The 21,384-nt window shown below is 41.7% G+C and overlaps 1 protein-coding gene across 1 annotated transcript in view; it reads right to left on the bottom strand.

Annotated features, from left to right (window-relative positions):
• Window positions 1-9,358: 9,358 nt before the first annotated feature.
• The window catches only part of USP12 (ubiquitin specific peptidase 12), a 103,209-nt gene continuing 91,183 nt past the window's right edge, over window positions 9,359-21,384 (bottom strand). The window contains exons 7-9 of the mRNA XM_045797063.2: window positions 17,247-17,444; window positions 13,712-13,790; window positions 9,359-12,554 (exon numbers count right to left, since the gene is read on the bottom strand). Coding sequence (XP_045653019.1) covers window positions 12,453-12,554; window positions 13,712-13,790; window positions 17,247-17,444 — 379 coding nt within the window. The 3' untranslated portion in view covers window positions 9,359-12,452. The remainder of the gene's footprint in view (window positions 12,555-13,711; window positions 13,791-17,246; window positions 17,445-21,384) is intronic.

The following is a 21,384-nucleotide window of genomic DNA, read 5'->3' as shown; positions in this document are numbered from 1 at the left end:
ATGATGTGACCTGCTCCCAACGCCTTTCCCTATTGGCATCTCCAGGCCCAGAACTCCTTTCTGCTCTTTTGCTCTTTCCTCTGCACCTTGAACATCTAGTGAGGGGCATAACCAAAACGCTTTTACTCAATAAATATGCTCTCTAGATGACAGCTCTCCTCAGCAAAGTCAAACAGAGAAGAAATGGGAGATTGTGGCAGGCCAGAATTCCCAAAGATGGCCACACTATCTCCCATCCCACCTGCCCTTCCTGGGGTGTGACGATGACATCCCTCCCACCACGTGATGGGATTCATGTCTGCTTCCCTTCCATCTGGGTGAAGCTGCGGGGCGACTCAACCCATGCTGTCAGGCCAAAGTGATGCTACGTGACTTCTGAGGAGGGATCATTAAAACGCCGCGGACTTCCGCCTTGCTCTCTTGGATCCCAGCTGCCTTTCTATGAGTTGAGCTTGAGGTGTGTCTGTAACACCTTGGTGCAGCTGCCCAGGAGACATGACTGGATGCGTGGGCCAGAGATAAGGCTCTGGGAGTGACTGGCGTCGGGTGATGACCGACGCTGTGGGAGAGAATGAGGCTGTTCAAAAGTGTGAGGAGAAGGGAGCAAATGGCCTAGAAGAGAACCCTGGAGCACACCAACCCCAGAGGCCAAGTGGAACCTTTCCCCAGGCCAACTTCTACAGCTAATTCCTCACTCAGGTCCTTTAGATTCTACCTCAGTTTCTTGTGTCCCGGCCCCGCCCCACCTCCATTCCTGATGTCACCTTGACCAGGCACTCCTGCCTTCTTGATCAGATTCCTCCAAGCTTCTCATTGTTCTTCCCCTTCCAATCTGGAGGGATTGACGTCCCAGTTGACATCTGGAGGGGTGATCTTCCCAAAAAGTCATTCTGAGAAATTAGTCATTTACTTGACATCCTTCTGAATTTTAGTCCATTTTCATAAAATCCAAACTTATTAGCTTAATAGATCAGGCCTTTTGGATTTAGAACTCTTTCTTGCTCCATATTGCCAAATGCACTCTGCTTTCGCCACATGAAACCCACACTGCCCAAATATGCAATGCCCTTCCGTGCCAGGTGCCCACCCACATCCTGTTTCTTTAAACCTGATGGCTCCCCCCCCCCTTTTCCTGGATCTGAATAGCCTTACTTCTTGAAAGCTCCGTTCAAGTAGCATTTCCTCTGGGAGGCCTTTCCTGCCCAGCAATCTGATTTAGATGCTCTTCCTCTGTTCCCACATTATCTTATTTATGTTCCCATTATGGCTCTCAACACTATGTATCATTGCAATTAATTATTGATTTGTCTGTTTCCTTCGCTGACCTGAATATACAAAGTCTCCTTCAACTTTGTGTTCTCAGCAACTGGCGCATAGTAGTAGACATGGAAATATGTACTGAATAAATACATCATTGCTACCATTTATTGAGCACCTCCAAAGTCATCCTCACTCCCTGAATCCTCGTCACACCATGAGCTCAGTAGACACCCACAACTTTTCCCTATTTTATAAACGAGGCCTGAAGCACAGGAGCCTGTTCAAGCGAACACGGGGAGTGGTGGCACGGGGCTGTGAGGGCGGTCTGCCTCTAGAACCTACACTCTCAACCACACCACGCGGCCTCGAAACTCCTTCCGAACATTCCACTTACACTTCGTCTTGTTTTTTTAAAATGAACTCATGTTCTACACTGTAAGCTCCATGAGAACAGAAATCATGTCTTTGTCATCTTTATGTCCCTTGCAACAACGGATACGATGCTTTTCCCATAATGCCTCCCTCCCCGAAGTCATGAAGGACCTGAGAAGTTAGTGTGGGGTTTCAGCCTAAGCGTCTAGACACCACTCTTAGCACAATCGTTGCCCTGATGGGTACCAAGTGTATCTTGAGTCCGCTTCACAACCGTCCTATGAGATACTGTTACTTCTGCCATTTTATGAACAAGGAAGGCGGGCTCAGGGCCTGAGTCTGGAAGGGTCGGCTCGTTTGCAGTCTGTTGCAGTGCGTGTGAGGACGTGGCACGCGAGGCAGGTGGTAAACATGATGGTCACCGAGTGATCAACAGTTCAGACCCGGCCTGGTGCTGGGAGAGACACCAAAAGACCTCTGCCTGAGACACTCGAGAAGGTTCTCCGGAAGAGACACAGCAGGTGGGACCGAATGGGACGGCACCCTCTGATCCCACCGAGGGCAGCGGCCAGCTGCGGGGAGTGTCTTCGGATCTCTCTAGACCCGGCTTTCGTCTGTCTCCCAGCAGTGCCTTCATTGTGCAGAACTTCCTTCCAGAAGTTTTCAAGCTGCCCGTCAACTGCATTTTATTTTTTTCTTAGGCATCTCCAGAGCCCCTAAAATGTATGAACTTTCCATAAAAGAAAGGAAGTTATTTTTATGCCAGATCCAAGGATACAATTATTGCCAGTAAAAGCTTTCAAAGGGCACCCCACATTCTTCAACGTGAGGCTGCAAATTTTATCGGTCTGTCCTCAGTTCTCAAATGCCTCAAAATCACTGCAGACTCTGTGAGAGATGCAGCGAGTTCACCAGAACAGAGTAGTTACCTCAGAAGGGCAATTTCAGCTTTTTACCGAATCCTAACTGCTGATGTCACAGCGCTGCACGTGCGGCACGTGGGGTACAGCCGGAGGGGTACGACCCGAGCACGTGACTGCCTCGCGCCGCCCACGCGTCCACCACCAGGCCCGCCCACACCGCCCGGCAACGGCGGTCCGGTAAGAGCAAATGCTTGTCACCAAATGGTGGTGCCTCCATACCACGGGGTACCGTGAGCTGACGCCCAAGCCTGGGCGTTTTCGTGGGATCCCAGCAGAGGGCTCCTCTCCTCCCAGTTGTGCGAGCTAGCGGTCCTCCCTGCCGTGCCTCTTCCCTCGTCCCCAGCCAGCTAACTCAATACCAGTCCTGTACCCGAGGCCTCATCACACCCACTCTGGCTCCTTCCATGCCCTTCTCCACACCACAGCCAGGACTACCTTCTGGGAAGACAAATCTCCCCACCCCTGCCCGCTTTGGCAGAGCCTCGTACACCTGATTCCAGTTTGGAACTTTGCATTCAGTGGGTTCATGCAATTCCACATCCGTTCTAATCAATAGCAGTATATAGAGCATATATGATGTACAGAAATCAGATACGACACTGCCCCTACTGTGTTCATGACAGGAATTTAAAAATACATCTGTTGAACAGAATGCAACAACTGATAAGATCTTCAGAATGATAAATATATGTAACACTGGGAAAAAAGGAAGCTTCCCTGTGGTTATGTTTCCTGAAGCTTCCATTATTACATTTAATAATCTAACCCACTGACATGCAATTTTGCAAGTTTACCTTCCTCATCATTCTAACATCCCTGTTTTTTTCCTTAAAATTCGTGCAAAAACTCTGGCAGGTTAAACAAAACCAGCCAGTCAAAGTCCAGCCAAGAAAATGTTCATTTCTGCAGCCGAAAATAAACACCGTTTGGAAAATGGTTTCTACCTGAAGGGAAAGGCTCCCAGCAAACAGAAGTTTCAGTTAAAAACAAGACAACCAATCATTGGGTCTGTCCCAAACTGTGCACAGATGACATGCTTCTACTGTCTTGTCTCTGGGCCTCACAAGGGTTGGAGAAAGACTTCGTAATGACATGGCTGAGTACAGTAAAGTCAAGATTGTACTTTATTCTTCCGTAATTTTACTTATAAATGACCTAACATGTGAATTCCCAGATTTTTGGGCAAGCAGGGTGTCCCTCATGGAAGGTGAGCAGGTCACATCTCAGTCAGTTGAATAGGGCTTCTGTTAACGTCAGCCACAATTCAGAGGTCCCTAAATCCAAAGGACCTGAAGGTTCTTCAAAAGAAAGTGTTTGGAGAGATGGTGGGAAGCACTGTATTTCTGAGGGTAGATTCACCCACGGCCGCCCTGCCAGCTCAAACTGAAGGCAAAATGAATTCCCCTACAGCCAAGTTTGAAACCTTGAGACTGATGTGTTTTATTCAACCCACCTCCGTCCTTTCAAGTTAGCGACTGGTGACAGGGTGCTTTCCATCCTGACGATGACTGGCAACCTAAGTTCTCCCCACAGTAAATGACGGCACTCTACGTCCAACTACGTGTGGATACAGAACTAAGTATGAGCCCTGGAATACAACATCTGGCTAGCTGCTTGTCCTCTGTCTCCCTGCCTCTTCTGGGAAGCAGAAGGCTCTCTGGCACAGTCTCCTAGCCAACGAAGAGCCCCACCTACAGTCAATGGCACTAAAAGCTTGACCCTTCATTTCTTAGCTTGTCGGTTGCTCTCACTGCTGAACAACCAGAAGGCTTTTCCTTGTACATAATATGGCCTCTGCCCTTTCCACCTCTGCGTCCCAGTTGAACCACAACAGCAAAACATCCTCCAGATGGCAACCTTTCAAATGCTTTAAAGACAAGTGTCCCTCCCGCTCCCTTTCAATTTCCCATGACCATTCCTTAAGTAATTTGGTTTTTTGATAATGCTCCAGGTCAACTCCAGACTGGCAATGACCTTAAAGAAAAATGATACAGACCTTGTGAGGAGTTCTACCCCAGGGAGTCCCGAACCCGGATGATTAGAATCATCTGTGAACTTTTCAGAACTAGATTTCTCCTCCCCAGAGAATCCAAATCGCTGGGGATGGGTCTCAGGCACCTGAACATCTGTACAACTCCCCAGTGATTCTGCTCATCACCCAGACTTGGGAATCAGTATAGTGGGACTACTTTTCTTGAACTTGAAACAGAATTTTGCTTATTTTAAAACAATTAGGAGGTAGGAAATTTTAATTAAATCTTAATGTCAGGGTTTAATTATGGGGCAAATCATTGACAACAGGTGAGGAAATTCACCTAATGGAAAGGAATCCAATATTAAGGTGAATTATAATAAGCAACATACGATGCGGGATAGCGTAAGCTGGTTTCCTCAGGAATCAGATCCATAGTAGCTGCCTGGGTGAATTCCTGAGAGTAAGTTAGAGCCTCTCCTTAGGGAACGAGGGTGGGAAATAAGTATTTGGAGCAGGCTTAGAAATTGTTACCAAAGAGTACTTTAACATTCTTAAATTCTTATTATACTTAGTATCTCCAATCCCTTTGACTGTTTTTGATTTCCAGATCTCTCTGTGGGCTTAGCAATCTGACTGCATCTCTGTGGATGTCAAGGATACCTTTCTACTCCACCTTCTCCACCTAGTCTGAATAGCTGTGATGTTGAAGCATACAGCTGACTTTTCCAGCAAGCCGTATCCTTTGACTCCTTCCTAGGTGGTAGATTTCTCAAGGGCAAAGACTACACCTTCACCTTTCTTAACGATGACCTACAGTAAGCACGTAAGTATTGGTTATTTGTAAAACTCTTTGGATATTCTCCAACTCTTCCAAGAAGTGGGAAAGGAGGGAATACTTCCTAACTCACTCTATGAAGCCAGCATTACCCTGATACCCAAGCCGAAGATAATTTAAAAAACTACAGACCAGTGTCCCGTAAGATATTCATGCAAAAATCATGTTCAAAGTACTGACAAAGCAAATTCAGCAGCATATTACGGGGACTGTATATACCAAGACCACATGGGATTTACTCCCAAAATGCAAGGATTGTTCAACATACGAAAATCACTGTAATACATTAACAAAACAAAGCAAAACCCCCCCACAGGATCATCTCAATGATACAGAAAAAGCCATTTCACAAAATTAAATACCCTTTCTTGATACAAACACTCAAACTAGGGATAAGAGAGAAACTTCCTCAACATGAAGGCCATACATGAAAAACGCACAGCTCACATCACACTCAGAGGTGCAAGGTTGAAAGCTTTTTCTCAAAGATCAGGAACAAGGTAAGGATGCCTGATTTCACCACTTTTATTCACTGCAGTATTGAAAGTTCTAGACAAAGCAATAGGGTGACAATAAGAAATAAAAGGCATGCAAATTTGAAAAAGATGGAAGTAAAATTATCTATTTGCAAATGTGTGATCTTAGATGTAGAAAACGCTAAAGATTCCCCCCAAAACTAGCAGAATAAACAAATTCAGCAAAGTTGCAAGATATAAAATCAATATACAAAAATCAGGTGCATTTCTTTACACTAACAATGAACAATCTGAAAAAGAAAATTAAGAGGACAATCCATTTACAATACCATCAAAACCATAAAATACTTAGGAATAAACTTATCCAAGCAGATGAAAGATCGTTACATTGAAAACTATAAATAAAATATTGCTGAAAGAAATTAAAGGCAGCACAAATGAACGGAAGACCTCTTGTGTTCATGGAAGACAGATTCAGTGCAATCCCTCTCAAAATCTCAACGGCAACTTTTGCATAATTTTTTTAAAATATCCTAAAATTTGTATGAAATTTCATGGGACCCCAAACAGCCAAAACAATCTTAAAAAAAAAACAACAACAAAGTTGGGGGCCTCATACTTCCTGATTTCAAAACTCACTACAGTAATAAAAAGTGTTGTGGGGGCACAAGAACAGACACATTGACCAGTGGAATAAAACAGAGCCCAGAAATAAACCGTCACATACATGGCCAATGGGTTTTTGATTAAAATGCCAAGATCATTCAATGGGGAAAGAAAAGTCTTTTCAACAAGTAGTGCTGGGAAAACTGGATATCCACGTGCAAGACAATGAAGTGGGACCCTCACCTAACACCATATTTAAAAATTAACTCAAAATAGATCAAAGACCTAAATGTAAGAGCTAAAACCCTTCAACTTTTACTAGAAAACATAGAGGGGATGTTTCCTGACAATGGATTTGGTAGCGATTTCTTAGGACACCGAAGGCACGGGCAACAGAAGAAAAAGATGAATCAACTGGACTACATCAAAATTAAATCTGTGCACCAAAGGATACGATCAGTAAGAGTGAAAAGAAATGGGAGAAAATAGCTCTGAAAAGGGATTAATATGCAGCCCTTATAAAGGACCCCTATAAATAATCCAATTTTAAAAAATACACAACCCAATTTTAAAAATAGACAAAGAGCTTAAATAGACATTTCTCCAAAGAAGTTATACAAATGGCCAGGGAGCCCATGGAAAGATGCTCAGCATCAGTCATCATCAGGGAAATGCAAATCAAAAACCACAGTGAGATCCCCTCACACCAGCTGGGATGGCCACTACCAAAAACCCTCCAGAGAGGGTATTGAGCACTGGCAGGGATATACAGAAACTGCAGTGCGGGTGCACCACTGGTGGGGAAGGTAAAGGGGTGTAGAAAACAGCATGGAAAACGGTTCCTTAAAAAGTTAAAACGGAGCTCCTGGGGTGTCAGTCGGTTAAGCGTCTACCTTCGGCTCAGGTCATGATCCCAGAGTCCTGGGATTGAGTCCTGCATCAGGCTCCCTGCTCCACAGGGAGTCTGCTTCTCCCTTGCCCCTCCTCCCACTCCTTCTCTCTCTTCCTCCCTCTCAAAAAAAAAATAATAATCTTTAAAAAAAGAAGTTAAAAAAGAATTACCACACAATCCAGCCATCTCTTATATATACCTAAAAGAACTGAAGTCAGGGACTCAGGTATTTGTACATTTACGTTCATAGTGGCGTTACTCAAAATAGCTCAAAAGCGGAAACCACCCCAATGTTCATGAATGATAAAAATGTGGCATACACACGCAATGGAATACCACCAAGTCCTAACAAGGAAGGAGATGCTGACACGTGCCTCAACATGAATGAAGCTTGAAAATGTTATGTAAGCCCAGTGAGCCAGACCAAAGAGTATAAATACTGTAAGATTCTACTTATATGAGTTACCTAGAGCAGTCAAAGTCGTAAAGACAAAAAGAAGAAAAGGAATTACTAGGGGCTGGGGGGCGGGAGATGGGGAGTTTTATTTAATGAGTACAGAGTTTCTGTTTGGGAAGATGAAAAATCCTAGAAATCAATGGTGAGTTGCACAACACTGCAAATGTGCTTAATGTCACCCAGTTGCACGCTTAAAAATGGTTAAAATGGCAAATTGTATGTCGTGTGTATTTTCCACAATAAAACACTGGCTGGGCAATAAATTCTACCAACTTGAAACCTGGATCTGCTACGTTCCAGCTGAGCGACTTTGGTTTGTAAGATGAGGATATCATGAATTCATTCACAGAGGTCATCGTCAAGATCAGCGTTAAAAAGGAAAAAGTAAAACGCTGAGTATAGGGCCTATCATGCCATCAACCAACAAACAATGGGTTGTTGTTTTAGCAGCTCTGGAAATAAAAAACGGTAGTATGTTATCGTAGAAAACATAAATGAACAAAGGTAAAAAAAAAAGCGTCAGAAGAACAGAAACAGGTACTGGGTAACAAGGGAACTTGAAAAAAGGGAGGAGGAGCAGTCTTGGCTTTGCAACAGTTCTCGAAAAGCTCTCGAGTACAAGGAATTTCATTTATTAAAATTTCAATACGAAGTGTGTGATACAGATGTTTAAGAGAGAATGCCGTCTTAGGTCCCCAGTGACGGTCTAGTTCCCCGTTACTGTGTTTATCGTAAGAACACTCCTTCGGAGAGATGAATAAACAAGGGTGTTTCCAGGACGGTCTCCCCAGAGTGAGGAAGGCAGACTACAGACAAAGGCAGTATTGATAACTACTGACGAAGTCACTCGGCAGGCGAGCAGGGCTTAGTGCTCAAGCACAGGTCGGAATACTCCCAAGTTACAGATTCTGCAGGAGCGATCACTGCCCTGCAGGGACGAGGGGCGCTGAAAATACCGCCTTTTACCGTATTTGCCCCTCTAAGATTCTATGATCCTAGAGTTACATTTTTAAACTTGGGATTTGTAAACGCTACTATGTGAAGACAGATGCAAGGTACGTGAGGATTACATGCAGGCTCGTCACTGCATGTGCCATATTACACACACGGATGCTGTTCTGGGAAAATCTCTTTGGATAACAGAAGTACTAAGTTCACAGCAAAAGCAGTAAGGCAGTTCTCCGTGTATCCAGTTGAACTTGAACCCCAGGGGTTAGGGGCACCATGTTTGAGCAGTCGAGAAAGCTTCGTCTAACTTCTGACTCCCCCAAAACTTAACTATTACTAGCCTGTTGTCCTGAAGCCTTACCGACAACATAAATAGGCCATTAACACACATTTTGTATGTTTTATATACTGTGTCCTTACAATGAAGCTAGAGAAAAGCAAATATTAAGAGAAATCCTAAGAGAAACTGCGTTCACAGTACTATCTTTATCGAAAAAAATCCACTTACAAGTGGACCCACGCAGCCCAAACCCATGTTGTTCATGGGTCAACTCTTCTTCTAATTCGCAGACATTTTAGGCAAAAAAGAAAACACACACTTAAAAACCCACAAGCACAAATAAACCAACTTTAATAGATATTATTTTGTATTTATATAGCGCCTTCTTCAAGAACCTTAGATGCTTTATAGACATTTTATCTAATTAATCCCCACAACAACCCTGTGAGGTAGGTATTACTCCCATTTTACAAGATAGGGAGACTGAAGCACAGAGAGGTTAAGTGACTTGCCCAGGGTCACACAGTTAAATTCACTGAAGAGCCAGGACCTGAGCGCCTTAGCCTCCCGGCTCCCAGTTAAATACCTCATGAGAGAATCTTTAATGAAAAGTATCCTTAAAGAAAGTATCAAGAGTAGTATGTTATGAAAGTGAGGTCTTTCTACTGCCATCACGGAAAAGAAAACACCCGATACTGATGAGGCAACAAGACCCATATATTACACATTTCCTTTTTTCCCTTTTCCTGAAGTCTCACAGCCCCTGTCTTAAGCAATCTTCTAAAGATAAAGTTTCCAAGACAGAAGCCATATGACTTAGCAGTGAGACTTAATTTAGAATATTTACTTTCAGTTACGATAATTTATAGAAATTTTTATCCCAATATACAAAAAATATGGGACAGCCATCCCAACAAACATGTACATGGTTAGAGAGCAATCAGCCACCATTTACAACCTAACCCCACCCCCTCATTTCAATCACAGTCAACCAACACACAACCTCACAATGCTTTCTATATGGGTCACTTTTCTTACTCAATACCTGCATTTTTCCCCCAACCCTAACCCTATGTTTTTAAAGTATACTGAGTTTCTGATAAGCTTCAAAACATTTTATGCAGATGCAGCTGTACTAAGAGTAAAAAGGAAATTGAGAACCATCACCCCACAGTCCCTCCCCTGACAAATCATACTATTAAACATGGTGTAGATGTGAACAGTGTGTGACTACCAAGGAACTCAATAAAAATGCTAGAACTTGCTTTAATATGAAATTCAACCTTGCTTTTACTGTATTTTTTAAATGCAAAATGTAGAAACAAACACAGCGTAGTATTCCAATGCTGTACCTCTATGCAAATGACTTCATCTATCTCTCTTATCCATGCTGTGGCCTGACTCAAGTAAAAACTGACTCAGCCTCACTTTACATCTTTCTCTGCACTGAAAGCTGCAGAAACACAGCCTCGAATTCCAAGACAATTTGGTGTAAGCCCTCAAAATAAAAAAATGTATCCTCTTCCCCGTCTGTGACCTTCCCCACATTCTCGGTCGTGATTCTCTGTGCAATGTTGTCATTGGGCAGGCTACGTAATTTGTATAAACCCACTCCAGCCGGCGTAAGGCTTTAGCAACTATAATCTTAAAAAGCGAGCTGTCAAAATACATCATCATTTTCTTCCAGCACATCTGTTTAAACAGCCCAATTAGCCAAGTGACCCTGTTAAAGATCAGTTCATGGAACGAATAGGTGAAGTCATTTCCTGAGCTAAAAGATACAGATAATAAATGTTAATAAATAGCAGCAGACAAAAAATTTTTTCATTTTTTTTCATATTCAACAGTATTAGTAAAAGAAGTTTAGAAAATTACAGCAATTAAAAAAAAATTACTGCCTAAAAGGACTTAAAGAACATCCAAGGCCTGATCGCTATTATTTTGAATATATATTCAATTATTTCTTGCACGCTACATTTGGCCACCGTCAGACAACTTACTGATGCGTGGAAAAGTGTCGACCGCAATGGTTCACATACATTTTACATTACATATATTACTTCTTAAAACTCCCAACAGAAGGAAGTCTTAACAAATGCAAAGTGTACTTTCTGAACACTCTTCCAGTAAGATCTGTAAGGATGAAGGGGGGGGGGGGGCGGAGGGAGAAAAGGACTTGCTTGGAGTGTTCCTGGCCTGCGTCACCGACACTCCATCCTCGCCGGGTTCGTAGTGAGCCACGCGGGCTGCTGGGGTTCTGACAGATTACTTCTTTCCAGGGTAAAGAATGACATTTGAAAAGAACATAACTGCTATGACACCAATTTTCCAAACACGGCCTCAGCTTGAAAGGTTAGAGTACTTAAGAATTCTCAAGATTGGGACACCACCACGGAGCCACAACCTCCTTTTTTGTTCCAACTGTGACAGGGAATTTTTGATAGTTTTTTTATGGTACTGAAATTAAAGCTGAATAACTGATTTATAAACTATAACAAAAGGACAAATATTTAGCCAGAGATATCAGTTCCTCCTGAAAAAGAATATTTACCTCCTCTCGTTGCAAATTTTTCTTAAGGTATCCTACGATTTAAAATAGAGTTTAAAATTCATCTTAAAAATAGAAATAAACAAAAGGAATAGTTAAACTGACAAAAACTAATAAAAATATGCTCAAATTTACTGACAGAATCATGGGCACTTCACACAATACTTAGACTCTACCAGTTTTAAGTAAAATAAATAAGAAAAAAAATTATAATTACAAAGCCAGTCTTTCCCCTTGGGGAAACAAAAAGCCACTTTTGACCAATTGTTCCCTACATATACATATACTGTATATTATTATAAGCTTCTTCAAAGAAGCAGAACATATTTGCCTTCCTGACACTGGACTCTAATGATCTGTTAGTTTCTTACATCAGGAAGGCAACTGCAAGTGTTGGGCCCAAATGTAGTTCTGGTTTACGCTTGAGAAGACCACCGAATATACTCCTTCTGTGTATCTTCAACACGGGCAAATTTACGCAGTGTGTTCAGTATGATCTCCTTAAATGATCAATACCACCTAGCACGGACTCCTAGTCTTTCTACTGCACCCCAAGGAGTTCAAATCAGTATTGGTGCAATTAATAAAGAGAAATGCATGTCAATTACTGGAAGGCTGTTTTACAAGAGGAGCTGCTATCTCTGATTTCACTTCCTGGCTGTGTGGAACTGCACGGACAGCATGATACCTGAGCAAATAAATCAACTACCATGATAGGAAGAGCGTGTTCATCCATAGTCTTTGCTTTATTGTGTGCAAAGTGTGCTACCGCCCCCTGAGCTTCCTGCATTTCTCTTGTCTTGAAAAATCAGTGCTTGATCCTTTCCAAAATAACCAGAGAAGAAATGAGGCAGAAAGAATCTCTTCATCACGGTCCCTCTCAGTCCCGAGACTGATAGAAAAGGATGTAACCAGACTCTGAGTTCTTTGAGATATCTGATGTCAACCCGTAGAATTCTTCAATAGCTTGTGCATCTATTTTCTGTGAGGCAAAATGGAAATATTAGTACAGAAATGAGCTCTTCATTCCAGTAAAGTCTTCAACATTTCTTAGAATCATGCCTTTCATTTTCTTGTTTATCAAACAGCTCTGCACAACGAGAATGGCTTCAATGAAAAAGACTGATCATGCCAAGTACTGGTGAAAATGTGAAGCAAACAGGGCTCTTATACATAGCTGGCAGGAAGGTAGAATGGGACAGAGACTCTGGGGAAATGTTTAGCATTATGTTCTAAGGCTGAACATACAAGTACCCTTCGGTCCAGCGATTCTATTCCTAGAGAACAGAATTACCTGAACTATATGGAACCACCAATTCCCAACCATTTGTGACCTATGGAAATGGCAATTTCGCATGGTCCTACCTAACATACACCCACGAAAAATGGGTGCTTATGTCCAGCATTAGACAAGGGTGCTGATCAAGGCAGTTTTCTCGATAATAGTTGGTAAGGGACAAAAGGCAAATTCCTAACTTGTTATACCCTTACAATGGGATATTACACAGCAATAAAAAAGAACCACTACTATAGGCAACAAGAATGAACTGCTAGACAGAAAAGAAGTCATACTGGACGAGTCCATTTACATTCAAACAGAGGCAAAATTAATCATAACGATAAAAGTCACAATAGTGGGTTCAGGGGATGGTGAGGAGAGGGAAGGAAAGCTGTGAAGACTGACCAGGATGGGGATAAGGGGGCTTATCAAAGGATGTTAAAAATGTTCTCTACCTTGATCTGAAGAGTGGTTACAGAGTATGTGTATGTGCACGTACATACATGTGTGGGCAAACTCACGTGTAAAAAATTCAAGTGTTGCTTAAGATCTGTATACTTTCTGTATGTACATTATACCTCAATAACTTTTTTTTTAGACAACAAAAGATTTTTTTAAACTGACTCTCTTGTTGAAAGCTTTTCTTTGTTTTATTCTAAGCATTTTGAAGGTCACCTGACCATTCAAGCATCAGGACTGGCTGTTGGGGAGTAAGAAGTAGGAATCCGACTACAATCTGAAGATCTTGACATTTATACAATATTCGTCACCTGTCATATGAATGAGAGGCTGGGAGAAAAAGAGAAGAGTAAAACACACACATAACTTTGAAGAAAAATAAGAAATTCAGAACTACTTACTTCTACAATGTCGTCATCAAACAACAACCAAAAATCATGACTCTTAACTATTGCAATATAATGTCCTCGATTGGGACCACTAAAACAAAGAGGAAGAGAAGTTAATTTTATACAATGTTTATTAAGATCACTCTTCTATGCCCTCAACTTCATGTTCTATAAAGGAGAGTAACTGAAACTGATAAAAATACTATTATCTAGCTACACGGATGTGACCTGGCATTCAATTTTATAATCAAATAACCAGTACTCTACTTTGAGAGACATAACCAGCATTCTATTTATATAAAGCTATGCTATTAAAATAATTTGTTGTCTTTGTAATAATTTTTAAATTATAATTTTAAAAATAATTTTCAAATTTGCTTCTATAAAAAATTAAATATATTTTTTAGCATTTGGGGAGGATGGCAGAAGGTCATAGCACCCCAGGTTAAACTACAGAACAACACATATAGAATTTTTTCTAATCTTATTCCCTTGGCCGTAATTTTTCTCTTGAGGAAAGATACCATGTGATGCCTAAAAAAGCAAAGATACCACATCTATAGTTCTGAAATCAAGCTTGACCTTCATAAACTTCTTTAAAAACAAATGACATTTTGTTAGTATTATTAGTGCTATTTTTAAGTACCTAGATCTTAGCATCATTATAATTCTTAGAACTGCCCCTGCATCTCATTTTAAACAAATCTGGAATAAAGAAATCTAGAAATGCATAAAATGCAAGTAGGATTATTTCTTTAAAAAAAAAAATCCTTTGCTTTATAAAGGACATGGCAAAGATTTTAATCTCTCCCAGTTTAAGTATGACTCATTATAAAAGCTTCTATATAATTCTTTATTAAGTTATAATTCCATTGTAATTATTATAGAATTTGAGATGATTTTCAATACAAATTGCTGTTTATGGTGACTAGCAAGATCAGATAATAGAATAAGCAGCCTCCTGTGTGTCCTTGTCTGGGCTCCCCTGATCCTGTTAGGTGAGACAAGTACCTCAGGTGACAAAATGACAAAAACAAGAGTACCGCTCTTTCTCCACAGAAGAAAATACCTCAGAACTTTTTTTTTTAAGGCTTTTAATGCTAAAATAAATTTAAAAATAAAAACTAAAAAAAATATATATTTTCCCCATTTCTATAGGGTTCTTCTAAAGAGTCTTGTGTTTTATAGTGAGAAAGAATTTTTTTTTTATTTTTTAATTTTTAAGGTGGTGAACATAAAGAAAAATCCCAGAAAGGCTGAGGAACAGAGCCTGAGAGGGAAGGAGACAGGTGGGCTGAGGGCTGGTAAGTGTGAGACTTGAAAACGGTAGGCAGCTTTTTTCCTCTGACAAAGAGGTAGTTTGAAGAACAAAAGACAAAAGTTAATTACAGAAACCAGTAAGATGAGGAAGGGCCGAGGCTAATAAACTCATACCTAAGAAAGCCGAGGGCTAGAGATTTGCATTCTCAACCTAAGACGTGCTCAGCTCAGTATGTATTAATGCCTCACCCGTGCAAATAACAGTGTTGGCCGCTGTGGGGATGAGAAAGGCACCAACAACTTCCGCCCTGAAGACACATGAGTATGGGAGAGAACCCTGCACAAACACAATACAGGGCCCCGCAGCATATAAAAGCAGAGCTGCAGGGGTACTGCAACCCCCAGACCCCCTCCAGCGAGAGAGAGGAGGTGGGACGGAGAGGGCTGAGGAATCCAGGAAGGCAGGTTACAGTGGAGCCTGAGATGGGCTGAAAGGATCACACGAGTAGTAATTCCGCAAGCACCTGCTAGAAATCTGCTACACAGCAGACATTCAGGAGTGAGAACGCGTGAGCTGGACCGGCACAGGCTTGCTAACAGTGAGCATCGTCTACAGCGGAAGGATGCAGGCAAAGTATGCCCCTTCTACTCTCGCGTGAAACATAACCACGAATAAATCTGATAAATAAAAAATAAGATTTGAAAATGTCTTTAATCTTCTGTTAATGGACAAATCATTTCCTGTTTTAAGACGTGCCTGTTCTCGTAACAGAAACGGACCTCCAATCTGAGAAATATAATGCAGCACCATGCGGTAAGTTATGGCTGGCAGGACGCATCCAGCAGTTATGTGAACACAGAGGCGTGGCACCAAATGGGGCTGGGCTGGAGGGAAGAGCACCCAGGATGGCTGCCAGAGAGGTTGAAAGAGGCCGGGAGGGGAGGAAGGCAGGGGGAGTCACAGTGAGAGAAGAGGAATAAGGAGTCAGGGAGGGGGCCCGGCCCGGCTGTGGTCAGGAATCTCAGAGTTCACGGTCTTGTGAGCAGAGCAATTCCAAGAACTCTAGCATAATCTAAGGAAAGTGAAACTAGTAACCGTCCCCAAATTTGAAGAGGCTAAGGAACAGTTAAGTTAGAAAAGGTTACGATGCTGTTATGTTAAGAAAACAGAAGAACGGCTAAGTGATTCGCATTCCCCCTTTAACCCTAAGACCACAGTGGGGTTGTTAACATGACCTGCATTTTACACAAGAGAAAGTGGACATTCAGGGGGTACTGTATAAAGTCACACCAGCCGTAAATGGCAGGAACAGAACCAAGTGCCAGGTTTCTCTGACTCCAAACCCTCTGGTTTGAATCACTCCACCAAGGTTAAGTTGTCTGGTAAGGTTTTCCTCCATTCAGATGTCTCCAGCCTTCCTTTAGAAACAGGATGGTCCAAACGCGGAAAAGAAAGATGACCGCTGAGGACGGAGGACAGGGAGAGAGGCTGACAGGAACAGTGGAGTTGCAGCAAGGTTACCACCCGGGCTGCCCATACATTTTCTGAACAGAAAGGTGGGAGGAACAGCTCAAGGTGAGAAGGCCAAGGACTTTTTTCATTGGCTGAAACATGCTGTTAGCACAAGCTTCCCCAAGCCAGCAGGGAAAGAATGAGTGTCTGTTTTCAAATTATACAGGAAATTCTAAACAGTCAATGAAGACTGCATGTTCCAAATATAAATTTTGACCGTGTGATGCTCCTGTAGCTTTGAGACTTTTTTGAGCTATTTTTATAAATGCACATATATAGAATGAGATGGCACACTAAGTTGACTATCAAGAAATAAACATACTGATCGATAAAATCAGAAAACTTGTCTTTAAAGATTATTTCCAAAGCCATTTAAATTTTTTTCATTACCATTAACATGATGAACATATGCAATTCATCTCAGAAATAATTTATTTTACAAAATCTATTTAGGCATCATTTTTACTGAAAAAAAAGGAAAGAAAAAAGAAATAAAAAGAAAACTAAGAGGTCTTAAAGTTCCTTGAAAGTAATATTGACAGAAGAAAAATAAAAATCAAATCTGGGCAATAGTATTTCAATATATAAAAGTTTAAGGAGGAAATGATAAATGCACTGTATCTGAAACATCCCATTTTGCAATCAAGTTATCCTGATGCTAAAGCCCCTAGAAGGTCTACAGTGAAAGGTCTACAGCAGAAGCCCTTGAGACCGTCCTGAACGCCTGCCCCACGGACAGAGACCCTCGCCCACTCGGCCCACGGCTGCAGTTACCTTCCACAGTGAACCACCACGGCAACAAGGTCGTACATTCTGTCAGGATTGGTCGCATCACCAGATGTGTTAAACAGACGAAGTTCTAAAGGAAAAACTACCCGATAAGACAGTTTTGTGTATCGATGAAGTTGATCCATGTATTTAAACCTCTTCAGGTGCAGAGCTAGAATCATGGGCAGTTTTTTAACTTTCATCCTATTCAAATAAACATGGAAACAAAATTTCATGAAAGGCATTCATACCATGTCCTTCAAAGAACTATCAAACTTTATGATTCTGCTAACAAATAGTTCATGGTCAGTTTTAATAGCCCAGCACTGCCCACTTTTGCATATTCCTACCAATTATTTTTTTAATGGCAAAGCAACATTCTGAACATCTTAAGACTATCCCACCCCACCCATCATCATCAAATGACATAATCTGACTTTCTACTCCACACGACTTCAAAATAGATGGACCGGTATCAGTCCTTTGTTCAGAAATCCTTATTCTGAAATACAGGTCCCTAAGGATAAGGCTTACTGCATATGATGCCAATGATGGGTGGAGGAGAACCAGTTCCTTACATAAGCTGCTAACGCCTTTGGATGTGAGTGGAGACTGAAAGCCAGTGGTTCTACCAGTCTATATAATTCAATAATGGATGGAGAACAGGACACAATGAGAAAAGCATTAAAGACCATTCCGTGAAAGGTGTTTGCCAGAGATAAGAAATAACTCCATATGAAGAATGATGACTACATGCATCATAGAAAGGGAGTTAAATAACCTGCAAATTTAGGAGATAAGTCTTTAACTGTAAAACCACTGTCCATCTTCCACATTCTAACTAATCTGTATTATGCCGTTAAATGCCGTTTCTCCCTGACACGACCTCTGCACTCCTACTTCTCTAACGACAGTTTATGCTTCTGAATGAAGGCTCAGCTCAAATGTTGTAACCCCTGGGATCAATATCTCCTCCCTTCAATCTGCCATTGGCACTTCGCAGATTCATTGTGTGTGTACGGTTTATGACGCCATAAAATATTTAGATGATTATGGGTCTTTCTCCTCTTCTAGGATCTGAAATCTTGGCAGGTAGAAATCTTTTTTTTTTTTTTTTTCATTTTATTTCTCTATCAAGCAACATGCCTGGCACAAGACAGATACTTGACAAATGTAGCAGAACCGAATGCTATATGTTCAATGAAGCAAAACACTTTTCATAATTAAAAAATGAAATTTACTAAGCCATTGCCTCTAATGAAGTGAAAACAAAAATCATTTTGTAGCATTATACTAAATCTGCATCCTACAAATCTTAAATGTGGTGGGCAGCTTATTATTCCAGAAACATTTACTATTCTATCCCGGCCTTTGAAAAACATTAGCAAGAATAAACAAGCAGATAATCATTCCTGGAAAGAAATCTAGCAGTATAAGAGTCTTTATGGCCTTTGCCTCAGTAATCCCACTTCTAGAACTGAAATACATCATCTCAAATACAAGGCTTCTGAAAAAAATTCACTTCTAGAGTTATTTTATATTATGAAAATTTGGGAAAATCCAAGAAACAGGCATATCACAGAGATATTGTGGGTTCAGCTCCAGACCACCATATGAAGCAAATATCACAAAAAGCCAGTGAAATGATACTTTTGGTTTCCCAGTGCATACAAAACTTAGATTTACACTACACTGTATCTATTAAATGCACAATAGCATTATGTCTAGAAAAACAGAACAGATACCTTAATTAAAAAATACTCCATTGCTAAAAAAGGCAAAGCATCATCTAAAACTTCAACAAGTCACATCATCTTTTTGCCGGGGATGAGGGTCTTGGCTCACTGCTGATGGCTGCTGACTCATCATGGTGGTTGGCAGCCGCTGGAGGTTGGGGTGGCTGTGGCTATTTCTTAAAAGACAACAATGAAGTTTGCCACACTGACTGGCTCTTCCTTTCATGAAGGACTTCTTTGTATCATGGGATGCTGTTCGAGAGCATCTCACCCACAGAACTCCTTTCAAAATTACAGTCAGTCTTTTCAAACCCTGCTGCTGCTTTATCAGCTAAGTTGATGTAAGAGTCTAAATCCTTTGTGGTTGTTGCAACGACCTTCACGGCATTTCTACCAGGAGCGGATTTCATCTCAAGAAACCACTTTCTTTGCTCATCCATGAGAAGCAGCTCCGCATCCATTCAAGTCTGATCATGAGATCACAGCACTGCGGTCCCATCTTCAGGACCCACTTCTAACTCCAGTTCTCTTGCTGTTTCCACCATCTCTGCAATGACCGCCTCCACTAACCCCTGAGCCCCTCCAAGTCCTCCGGGAGGGTGGGAACTGACTTTTTCCAAACTTCAAACGAATGTTGATATTTTGACCTCTTCCCATTGTTCTTAATAGCATCCCATTCCAGGAGGGATTCAACTGACTTTGTCCAGATTCATCAGAGGAATCACTTTCTATGAAAGCTAGAGCCTTATGAAATGTATTTCTTAAAGAATAAAACTGGAAAGTCAAAATGACTCCTTGATCCATGGGCCGTGGAACGGATGCTGTGTCAACAGGCATGAAAACGTTCGTCTCATTGTACATTTCCAACAGAGCTCTTGGGTGACCAGGTGCATTATCAATGAATGAGCAGCAGTATTTGAAAGAATCTTTTTTTTTTTTCTGAGCAGGTCTTAACAGTATTCAGTACACCATGTTGTAAACAGATGTGCTGTCATCCAGGCTTTGTTGTATCATTTATAGAGCACAGGCAGAGTGGGTTTAGCGTCCTTCTGAAGGACCCTAGGATTTTCGGAATGGTCAGTGAGCACTGGCTTCGACTGAAGTCACCAGCTGCATTAGCTCCTGACAAGACAGAAGCTTGGAAGCCAGGCACTGACTTCTCCTCTCTAGCTCTGAGAGTCCTCGGTGGCATCTTCTTCCAGTAGAAGGCTGTCTCGTCTACACTGAAAACCTGTTGTTGCGTGTAGCCCGTCATTACTCTGGTAGCTGGACCTTCTGGGGAACTTGCTGGAGCTTCTCCACCAGCACTTGCTGCTTCACCCTGAACTTCATGTTACGGAGCTGACTTCTCTCCTTACACCTCATGGACCTACCTCTGCCAGCCTCAGACTTTCCTTCTGCCACTTCCTCACCTCTCGCAGCCCTCACAGAATGACAGAGTTAGGGCCTTGCTCTGGGTTAGGCTTCGGCTTAAGGGAATGTTGGGGCTGGTTTGAACTCCTCGCCAGAGGAGATCAAATTCCTCTCGGAATTTCTCAGTATCAGCAATAAAATTGTTTCTCCTTCTTATGATTCATGTGCTCACTGGAGTAGCACTTTTAATGTCCTTCAAGGATGTTTCCTTTGCACTCACAACTTGGCTGATGTTTGGCGCAAAAGCCTACCGCTCAGTCTGTCTCAGCTTTCAACATGCCTTCCTCGCTAAGCTTAACCATTTCCAACTTTTGATTCAAAGTGAGAGACATGTGACTCTTCCTTTCACTTGAACACTTAGAGGCCACTGCAGAGTTACTAACTGGCCTAACTGCAATTTCGTTGTGTCTCAGGCAACAGAGAGGCCAGAGGAGAGGATAAGAGGTGGGGAAAAGGCCAGTGGATCGAGCAGTCAGAACACACACATACATCAGGTAAGTTCATCATCTTATATGGGCACAGTCTGTGGTACCCCCAAACAATTACAAGTGATATCAAAGATCACAGATCATTGTAACAAATGTAATAGTAATGAAAAGTCTGAAATACCGTGGGAATTACCAAAATATGACATAGAGACATGAAGTCAGCAAATGCTGACTTGGAAAAAGGGCATTAATAGACTTGATTGCCTCAGGGAGGCCATAAACCTTCAAGCTGTAAAAACCGTAGTATCTGTGAAGTGCAATAAAGCGAAGTACGCCTGTACCCATCTTACACAAACGCCTTTATACAGAGGGAATGATCACCAACTCGTTTTGAGACCAGCATGAACCCAACACCAAAACCTGACAAAGGTATAAGAAAAGTACAGACTATTAATACCAATCATGATATTTCAAAGATGTGAAAATCAAGACAACATTAGTGAACCGAATCCAGCAACATATAAGCCTCACTTGGTGATGATATAATGGTTCTACTAAATGAAATGA

This window comes from Ursus americanus, chromosome 10, assembly GCF_024610735.1.
Source record: "Ursus americanus isolate L20-20 chromosome 10, mUrsAme1.1.p, whole genome shotgun sequence".
Lineage (NCBI taxonomy): Eukaryota > Metazoa > Chordata > Mammalia > Carnivora > Ursidae > Ursus > Ursus americanus.
Note: the sequence above shows the minus strand (reverse complement) of the source record. Positions and strands in the feature narration are given on the sequence as shown.